General features: G+C 45.6%; 1 protein-coding gene across 1 annotated transcript; it reads left to right on the top strand.

Annotated features, from left to right (window-relative positions):
* The first annotated feature begins 1419 nt into the window (after positions 1 to 1419).
* Positions 1420 to 9777, top strand: IL17B (interleukin 17B). The gene is made up of 3 exons (XM_060238856.1): positions 1420 to 1563; positions 6231 to 6556; positions 9431 to 9777. The coding sequence occupies exons 1-3, from the start codon at positions 1420 to 1422 to the stop codon at positions 9675 to 9677; spliced, it is 717 nt and encodes a 238-aa protein (XP_060094839.1). The 3' UTR covers positions 9678 to 9777.
* The last annotated feature ends 425 nt before the right edge of the window (positions 9778 to 10202 follow it).

Below are 10202 nucleotides of genomic sequence, written 5' to 3'. Positions count from 1 at the left end.
AGGGTTTCTCCATTCCAAGCCCTAACCATAATTTTTAGATTATTTGGGACAATGGAGTGCAGTGGTTGGACTTTGTATGGGGAAGCCCACATTCATATTCCTGCTCAGCCTATCCAGTAAGCTGTTTTCAACTGTATCAGTCTTGATCATATATTCTCAGGTGCTAGTTACCCATGATCTTGTACACATCTCAAAGCCAGCTGTTAACGAATGCATCAGAATCCCTTCAGAACTGGGTTCCTCAGTTGTGAGAAACAACAGCAAAACATTCTGTCTGCTGTAGTCACTGAAGCAATTTTTTAAACTCCTCTTTGGTGTCATCATTCTGTAAAATTTGCTATGCTATTTTTAACACTGGCCATATTGTCAGACCCAGAGGCAAGGAAAAGACAAGTATAGTTCAAGATCTTTATTCCAGCATCATAGGCACGTACAGGCGTTGTCGGAACTGGCTCTCCCAGCAGTTCCTCACTCTTATAACCCCTGCCCTGACCGTTACAATTCAAGCCAAGCGCACCAAGAAGAAGATATTGGATTTATATCCCGCCCTCCACTCCGAAGAGTCTCAGAGCGGCTCACAATCTCCTTTACCTTCCTCCCCCACAACAGACACCCTGTGAGGTGGGTGGGGCTGAGAGGGCTCTCACAGCAGCTGCCCTTTCAAGGACAACCTCTGCCAGAGCTATGGCTGACCCAAGGCCATGCTAGCAGGTGCAAGTGGAGGAGTGGGGAATCAAACCCGGTTCTCCCAGATAAGAGTCCGCACACTTAACCACTACACCAAACTGGCTCTCCAAGCTAAAGTGGGGGTTTCGCGCGGGTTCTCTATTATTCTCTCATCACCCTAGGTGTTAGTTATAGCCCCTCAGTGCATCTCCTCCAGCTCTCTTGACCTTGGTTACGTAGCAACTAGCCAATTCCCAGACATGCCACCCTCCCTTCTAGATAAGCAGCTAACAGCTTCACAGACAACATAGCAAAGCACAAGCATTAGCATTGTATAACTGTTTGAATACAGATGGCAAGAGGAACAATGATGGAGTGACTCTTGACACATATTTCTATTTGCTTCTGTTTTAAGAAAGGCGGTCCATTAGTTTATAGCTTAGTTTGGCTAGGACTCCTCAGAGCCAATGAAACCTGCATGCAACCTGCAGTTGAGGACGTGAATCTATGAACAAAAACATCAATCCAACACGGAGGTTGACAAGAAGAATAAAAAAGTATTTCTCCTGCATTCTACTTAAAAGTACTCATAAACTTTGGAATGAAATAATGTCTTCCTAGAGCCCCTTCTTCTCAGGTAAATCATCCCTGCTGCTGCCATCCAAGCAATGTGCCCTAATAATGGCCCTCTGATAGGGTATTATTACCTTCCTGTTCTAGAATTTCATTCCTAGGGCTATCTTACCTCTTACGATGGCTGCAATGCCAAACTTCTACCGGCGGGAAGAAAGGCTTAATTTACACATTTCTTTGGAAAAGCATGTTTCCTGCCTGACTCCACTGAAAGATATCACAAAGGAGAAACCTTCCCACAAAGGATCTGGACTTCCCTCCAGAGTCAGCAGGACACTGTGGTTGCTATGACAACAGCAGCTAAGAGGCACCAATTATGTTCAGGCCTAAGCACTCTGCCCCCCAGCTTCACAGGAAAGGGCAGAGGGTGGTCACTGACTGGCACTGAGGGCTTCTGCAAATGGGACCAGAAAAAAATCATGAGGCAGCTTTACTCTTAACCATTTTATGCTTTTAATTAGCTCTTGTTGGTGTCTTTAGTTTCTTTAGTTTTTGTGCTGCTGATGTTTTAACTCAGGGATGGGGCCTGCAAAACTGCCCTCTTCCAATTAGCTTTTTAAGACGGAACTCCTGATAATATCAATAACATCGAGCCATCTTGCACATATTCTGATTGTACTACAGTGTTATACTGTTTTATTGGTTTTACTGGTTTTACTGTTTAAATTATTAATTATTGTATTCTGTTTATTTGTATCATAGTTTACCATGTCTTGTTAGCCGCCCTGAGCCTGCCTAGGCGGGGAGGGCGGGGTATAAATAAAAGTTATTATTATTATTATTATTAATGTCAGGCCTGAGGGCCGAGATCACTTGGTCTGGCCCGAGGGGACTGCTGGGCCAAGGCCCCCTCCTCTCTCATAGATATTGTGAATAGGGTTGCCAAGTCCAATTCAAGAAATATCTGGGGACTTTGGGAGTGGAGCCAGGAGACTTTGGGGGTAGAGCCAGGAGCAAGGGTGCAACGAGCATAATTGAACTCCAAAAGGAGTTCTGGCCATCACATATAAAAGGGACTGCACACCTTTTAAATGCCTTCCTTTCTTTGGAAATAATGAAGGATAGGGGCACCTTCTTTTGGGGCTCATAGAATTGGACCCCCTGGTCCAATCTTTTTGAAACTTGGGGGGGGGAGAGGTATTTTGGGGAGAGGCACTGGATGCTATGCTGCAATTTTGGTGCCTCTACCACAAAATACAGCCCCTTCAGAGCCCCAGATACCCGCAGATCAATTCTCCATTATTCCCTATGGGAATAAGTCTCCACAGGGAATAACAAAGTTCCCAGCAGACAATTCCCTCCCCTCCCCCCGCTTTCTGATGACCCTGAAGTGGGGGGAGGGCCTCCAATCCGGGGGATCCCCTGCCCCCACCTGGGGTTTAAATAACCCAATATGAATAGAGAATGAATATGAATAACCCAATATGAATAGAGAATCACAGATAAATGACTAGCAGGGGAGCCCCTAAGGGTTCTGTGATTAAACCAGCCTCCAATATAATCAACACATTTTCATTGAAATTTATAAAGGAAACATAAACAACCACTTAAAGCAGTGAATTGTACATAAGGTGAAGTCATACAGTTCGTAGCTGTTTGCTACTGTTGGCTTTTTTCTACAGCAGTTTGACTTGTGAAGAAGACTCTACTTTGCCAGTTCTTGGCTGAAACCATTTGGAGGCCTATTGGTCCCAAGAAAGACTGTGCCTATTATAACACTTCACCTTAATTTGTCCTTGTAAAGGACTGAGCATACTGTATGATTTCACCTTATGTACAACTCACTGCTTTAAGTGGTTGTTTATGTTTCCTTTATAAATTTCAATGAAAATGTGTTGATTATATTGGAGGCTGGTTTAATCACAGAACCCTTAGGGGCTCCCCTGCTACTCACCTGGGGATTGGCAACCCTAATTGTGAAGGGCTGCTGCTGGGATATGTGGGTGTCTTTAAAAGTCTGCAGAGAACAGCTGAAGGGAAGGAGGGCTGTGGGGGGTGGGAGGGTGGGAGCCAGCTACTACCAGTTCAATTTGCACTTGATAATCCCAGATGGTGTGGCCTAATATGCTAATAAGTGTGTGACCTAATATGCTAATATGAGGAATGTGGTCTAATATGCCTGGACCTAGGCATTTGCCTAGGGAGGCAGGCCAGGGTGTGTGTGTGTGAGCTGAATTAGAGTCTCCCCATGTGACTTCAAATAGAAAAACAATTATTTGCATTTATTTTCCAGCCTGAATCATTCTCCTTCGACAGAGCACTTGTTTTTTAAGTTGATAATTTTGTATGGCCTGCGAATGATGTTATAAATATCCAAATGGCCCTTGGCAGAAAAAAACGGTTCCCCACCCCTGCTTTAACTTGTAATTAATTTTGAGTTAGTTTTCGGGGTCTGTGTTATATTTTTATCTTGTTATATGGGTTGTTTTAACTGGATTTTATTGTTGTGAACTGCCTTGGAAACTTGCAATGGAGAGGTGCTATACAAATGTTTTCAATAACAATAATAAGCTGAGAAGAAAGACGCAGGCCTGGTTCACACGCTCAGAACAATGAGGTTATGAAGCGGCAAAGGCAGAGTAACAGAACAGATGCCATTACTTGAGACAACAGGTAATGAATTTCAGCTTTAAATTTTCTTAGTACATAAATACAGGTTTCACAGAAACAGAGAAATAGCACAGCCAGGAGAAGGTTTTGTCTCCTCATTTCGCTTGCTATGCTAGCTGTCTATTTGCAAGGGTTTTTTTCAACAAAGGGAAGTTTTCTGAAATGTATCCCATGATCCTCCACCTGCAGTCTTGAAGGGCGTAGTCCATTCTACTGTATCATTGTCCTAAGTGTATGAACCAGGTCTTGCACTCCTTTTTGCTTCCCCTCTCACTGTTTATGGGGCTCCATCAGTGACAGTACATAGGGCTGCTTGCCTCCAGATGTGGCCTGGAGATCTCTTGGAACTGATCTCCAGACTACAGAGATCAATCCCCATGAAGAGAAGGGCTGCTTTAGAGGTAGGGTTGCCAAGTCCAATTCAAGAAATATCTGGGGACTTTGGGGGTGGAGCCAGAAGACTTTGGGGGTGGAGCCAGGAGCAAGGTTGTGACAAGCACAATTGAACTCCAAGGGAGTTCTGGCCATCACATTTAAAGGGACGGCACACCTTTTCAATGCCTTCCTTCCATAGGAAATAATGAAGGATAGGGGCACCTTCGTTTGGGGCTCATAGAATTGGACCCCCTGGTCCAATCTTTTTGAAACTTGGGAGATATTTTGGGGAGAGGCACTAGATGCTATACTGAAAATTTGGTACCTCTATCTCAAAAAACAGCCCCTCCCAGAGCCCCCGATACCCACGGATCAATTCCCCATCATTCCCTATGGGAATCGTTCATGGAGGTGCATGATGGCTCTGTGTCAGACCTTGTAACTTACTTGCTCAAGCATGCTCCGAACGGCTCATGTTCCCTTGCCCTAACTAACTCCATTTTGAATGATTCCACTAACCCTGTGAATAAAGGTTTGCATTTCAAACGCTTTTGTAACAGTTACTAACCACAGTGAGAAATTCCTCGCATAGCACTAACAAACACAGTAAGACTTTGAAGATAGTAAGCCTCAAGGTAACCAGCAGGGTTCCTTCCTTGGGAAAGAGATAAGGAGGCCCGAGAACCGGCAATTGCCTCCCAAAAGTGTGAGAATGGGTTTATTGTTTAGCTTTTGATGTGAGAGGTTAAAATAGTATGTCTTGCCTTGAAATGTATCAATCTCAACGCGTTCCTGTCCCAGACTACTAGTTCTCAAATAAATGGATTAACTTTGCTACAAATGATGGTCCGTTTTACTTTGAAGTTCCAAGTCTGACACTCTGGGGGCGGGGCTTCCCCCGCCGGCCAGCTGGCTGGGGGAGGAGGGAAGCCTGTAAAAGCGGGGGATCCCCCTCTGGGACCTGGGGATTGGGAAGCCTATTTAGAGGGTGGATTCTATGGCATTATACCTTGCTGAGGTGCCTCCCCTCTAGGGTTGCCAAGTCCAATTCAAGAAATATCTGGGGACTTTGGGGGTGGAGCCAGGAGACTTTGGGGGTGGAGCCAGGAGACTTTGGGGCGGAGCCAGGAACAAGAGTGTGACAAGCATAATTGAACTCCAAGAGAGTTCTGGCCATCACATTTAAAGGGACAGCACACCTTTTTAAATGTCTTCCTTCCACAGGAAATAATGAAGGATAAGGGCACCTTCTTTTGGGGCTCATAGAATTGGACCCCCTGGTCCAATCGTTTTGAAATTTGGGGGATACTTTGGGGAGAGGCACTAGATACTATATTGAAAATTTGGTGCCTCTACCTCAAAAAACAGCTCCCCCAGAGCCCCCGAAACCTCCAGATCAATTCCCCATTATACCCTATGAGAAGACGTTTCCCTCTCCACCCCCCTCCCCCCCGCCCCCCCCCCCTTTCTGGGAAATCTGATGCAGGAGACAGAACTCACTCACCTCCGGAGGCGCAAAGGCACATGGTCCTTTGGGGGCGTGGCTGGGCTCCCCTCCCTTCACCGGCCAGCTGACTGGGGGCGGGAAGCAGCCTGAGAAAACGAAAGAGCTCTGGCTGCTGCGATCGGGGCTGGGTGGGAAGGGCTGCCGTTCTCCTCCTCCCCTCCCCCCCCCGCTTTCCCTTTTATGGCCAGCGGGGGGAGGAGGCTCCAAATCGGGAGTCTCCAGGCCTACCGGGGGATTTGGGACCCCTACTCCCCTCCAAAAGCCCACCCTCCTCAGGTTCCACCCTCACATCTCCAACAAGTTCCCAACCTGGACTCAACAACCCTAGACAGCAGAGCAACATCTCTCCTCCACAGGTCCATCCAAATTATCTGAGAAGGGGACCAGTACTTGGGTGACCTGCTATGAAAGTAACCAGCTCGCCTTTCATTTCTCCTAGCTTCTTTTCTGCGCACTGTGCGTTTCCTTTGCATTAGATGCCACCGCAGAAACCAAAGAGCAAAGCAAAAGCACAAAAGGCAAAAAGAGAGGATCAGCGAAGGTCAAGATCCAGCGCCTGAGAGCTCAGGAATCCTCACCAGACCCAGTGCTGAGGGTGAATCCAGGGACCTCAACGGATTACACCCTAGTGGAAGATTACGAGCAGAGCATCCATGAGATGGTTAACCAGCTGAAGAACAGCTCTGAGCCCCTGGAAAGCAAGTGTCAGGTCAACCTGAGACTCTGGATGTCCAACAAGAGGAGTTTGTCTCCTTGGGCCTACAGGTGAGAGATAGCAGGAACATGTCCCTACCCACAGGGTATCTTTATGTATTACTTTACAAAATTTATACCTTGCCTTTTTGCCCTCATAAGGAGCTCAAGGCAGTTAAATTAAAAACATACATAATAAAAGGGCATCGTAGGGACCTTTCTGCATGAGCCAAAATTTGGGTCCTTGATACATTTTCTTTTATATGCTATGCAAGAATTCCACAGTCCAAAGCCAATAGCATAATAAGTACTCCCTCTGTCATGTAGATAGATTGCCAACTCTGGATTGAGAAATAACTGGAGATTTGGGGGATAGAGCCTGGCATGGTTGTATTTGGGGAGCAGAGGGACCTCAAGAAGATATATAATGCAGAAGAGGTCACCTTTCAAAGCAGCCAGGGGAATTGATCTCTGTAGTCTGGAGTTCAGTTGTAATTCCAGATCTTCAGGCAACACTTGAAGGTCGGCAACTCTAAAGGTAGGGTGGAAAAGGCAAAAGTATATTTTTTTAAACAGAACAAGACTCCAGTACCAGTTCTAGACTATGAGGAGCACAAAGGAAATAAAAAATAATAATAATGTAAAACAAAAAAGCCATGGGGGTTGAGTGCAGTGTTACATGTGTTTTTCAGCACATGACATACTGCAAGCAACATCCAGTAAGTACCCATGAAAACCAAGTTCCACGCAGCAAGCAGTGGGATTTTTCAAGGCAGAAAATATAGGACATCTGAGTAAAAAGAGAGGATCAGCAAAGGTCAAGATCCAGCGCCTGAGAGCTCAGGAATCCTCACCAGTATTGAGATGGAGCAACAGAAGTTGTTCTGAGGGCAAGCATCTAGACAACAGTGTAGCTGCCTGGAGCCTGCTTCGGCGGGGAGGGCGGGATATAAGTTCGAAAAATAAATAAATAAATGTGTATTTATTGCACTAAAAACTGGCCACACAAAGATGCCCCTAGGGAGATTCCAAACAGTCCTTCAGCTGTCTCAGATGTGCCTGGCCCCTCAGCTATTTCTCCTTCAGTCCTTTGGGAGTGGAGTGGGGCCATATAAGCAGCATCCCCAGCAGAGTTCTGCCAAGAGCCCAGAATCACCAAGACTGCCCCTGCTTCCAAATGGTTCTTTGAAGACTGGAAGCGCTTATTAAGCAGATCCAAACTCTATAAGCTGCAAGGACCCTTGGCAGTATACATTCTGGTTCCCCTAATGATCTTCAGCACAATTAACCCCCGTTTTCAGAGGTGGATTTGGTGTAGAGCAGCAGGCTAGCACAATGTCTGTGTGGCTCATTGTGAGAAGCTGACGCCGGCTTCTCTCATGCTACATTAGGCCTTTTTTTTTTCTTTCTGGGGAACCTCTCTCAAATGTCTGGGCAGGTGCCAACAAGCTGAAGTGGAACTGTGGAAAAATGAGAATGCCATTTTGGATCAAAATTCATTATTATTGCAGTCTAGACCTGTGCTGAAATCCAATTAATTCCTTATTTTCAGTGCTGTATTTGGTGTAGGAACAGTAGCACGCTGGGGGTGAATTGGAATTTACAGAAACCTGCTGGCTTATTTCAATGGCTTACTTGTAATAACTTTTTATATTGTGATTTTTAATTGTACACTACCTTCAGGAGGACTATGGAGAGGCAGCATAGACATATTTTAAATAAATAAATGAAACCAGAACACTTTTGGATCTCCTTTTGGAGTCTCTAGGGCTAGGCCCTGATATGCATTACTAACGTCATTAACATGCTCCAGGGCATAAAGACTCAATCAACTCCAGGCCTAAGCCTCTGAGGAATCATTTGGGGACATTGAAGGCGTGGGTGTCAGAGAGTGTGTTCTTTCGCCTTTACAGACTGCAGACTGCTTTTTTTAAGCCTCCAATGCTACTGTACGTGGATGTCACTGATAGACTTGTCGGCAGCATTATCAGAACATATGAAGCTGCCTTCTACTGAATCAGACCCTTGGTCCATCAAAGTCAGTATTGTCTTCTCAGACTGGCAGCGGCTCTCCAGGGTCTCAAGCTGAGGTTTTTCACACCTATTTGCCTGGACCCTTCTTTGGAGATGCCAGGGATTGAAGCTGGGACCTTCTGCTTCCCAAGCAGATGCTCTACCACTGAACCACCGTCCCTCCCCTTGGCATGAGTTGCACATGCCAAGAAGCATCCCAGGCATCTGGCAGGCTATGCCATTGGTTCAGTAGGGTCAACTGGGAATTCACTGTAAACACTAATTTATTATATGTGGACCTAGTATGTTCTACCAATTGCAGCTGTAGCCTACTCAGAGGTTCGCTTACAGCAGGGACCTATATGTTCTGTCCCTTAACTATGTTCATATTATTCAGATAGAAGTTCACTTATTGTTGTATGCTACTTCATTTTCATATTTCACACTGGTTAACCCTGAGGGTGAACCAAGAAAATTCTGTGGCACTGTCTCTTCTTCTTGTGGTACTATTAAAAGTTATTGCATATGTTATTTTCCTGAATATGTCAGCCAAGTCATTTCATGCTTCTTTCAAGAACCCTGACATTCTGAAGGATCCAGAACCATATGAAGTAAAATTTCTTTCCATTCATGGACATTCATGGGTTGGGTTTGTTTTGTTTTTTGGCCCTCAAGTGTCAGCTGACTTGTGGCATCCCCATGGGGTTTTCAAGGCAAGAGTTATTCAAATCATATTTATTGCCAACTCACTGAGGTATGAATGCCCACTTCCTAGGAACCCTTAGCACTGTAATATGAATATGCACAGTGATGTTTGCTGCGAATCTGAAATCCTATTTTCCAAAGCCCTCTGTATAACTGCAACCTGTCTTTACTAGCCATCTAAAACGAATATGTGCTTTCTCATGTCAACATGTCTCCCTATTCTTTCAGGATAAACCATGATGCAGCGCGAATCCCAGCTGACATTCCAGAGGCACTCTGCCTCTGTGCAGGATGCATTAATCCTTTCACCATGCAGGAAGACCGTACCCTGGTCAGTATTCCTATCTACAGCAAAATCCCAGTGCGCCGCCTGCTGTGTGAGCCAAGCAAAACTCACAGGAAGAAGAAAAAGTGCCACAAAGAATACAAAATGGTAATGGAGACCATTGCTGTAGGTTGCACTTGCATTTTCTGAGGACCCACGACGGGCAGGCCTTCTCCCATCCTTGCAGCGAGGCCCTCTGCTCCCATTTCCCTAGCCTCCTTCTCTTGCCAGCTGGTGAGCTAAGGGCCCTTCCTCTAATTCCTTGCTCCTTTTCCTGTCCCAATGAGGCAAGGGGGATGCAGGCATTTTCAGAAGCCAAAACTGCTTTGGTCAAGACCCTTCTCTCCCATCATCCTCTGACAACCTGGCACTGGCTCATACATGCTACAAGCAATTAGGAACTTATTAAGGGGTTAAGCCAGCCACAGTGCTTCTGGGTCCATATTACGACAGACCTATATAATTGCCTTTTTTTTTCTTGGTATTTTCTTGGTAGTAGAACAGCTGGATTCAAGTTCAGTAGCTCAAACCAACACGATTTTGGGGTGTTTCGCTTTCAAGTGTAAAAAACTCTGATTGTAGCTGACGAAGGGAGCTCAGACTCTCAAAAGCGTATACCCCAGATCTCTCGTTGGTCTCTTAAGATGCCACTGGACTAGAATCTAGCTTATGAAA

Source organism: Heteronotia binoei, chromosome 5 (assembly GCF_032191835.1).
Source record: "Heteronotia binoei isolate CCM8104 ecotype False Entrance Well chromosome 5, APGP_CSIRO_Hbin_v1, whole genome shotgun sequence".
Taxonomy (NCBI): domain Eukaryota; kingdom Metazoa; phylum Chordata; class Lepidosauria; order Squamata; family Gekkonidae; genus Heteronotia; species Heteronotia binoei.
This window is presented reverse-complemented; position numbering and strand designations above follow the sequence as displayed.

Excerpts from the sequence above, each read along its gene's own strand:
- IL17B (XM_060238856.1), top strand. The coding sequence starts at position 1,420 with ATGGCTGCAATGCCAAACTTCTACCGGCGGGAAGAAAGGCTTAATTTA. Across the intron at positions 1,564-6,230 it reads GATCTGGACTTCCCTCCAGA|CTTCTTTTCTGCGCACTGTG; the intron begins GTCAGCAGGACA and ends CATTTCTCCTAG. Across the intron at positions 6,557-9,430 it reads TTGTCTCCTTGGGCCTACAG|GATAAACCATGATGCAGCGC; the intron begins GTGAGAGATAGC and ends CTATTCTTTCAG.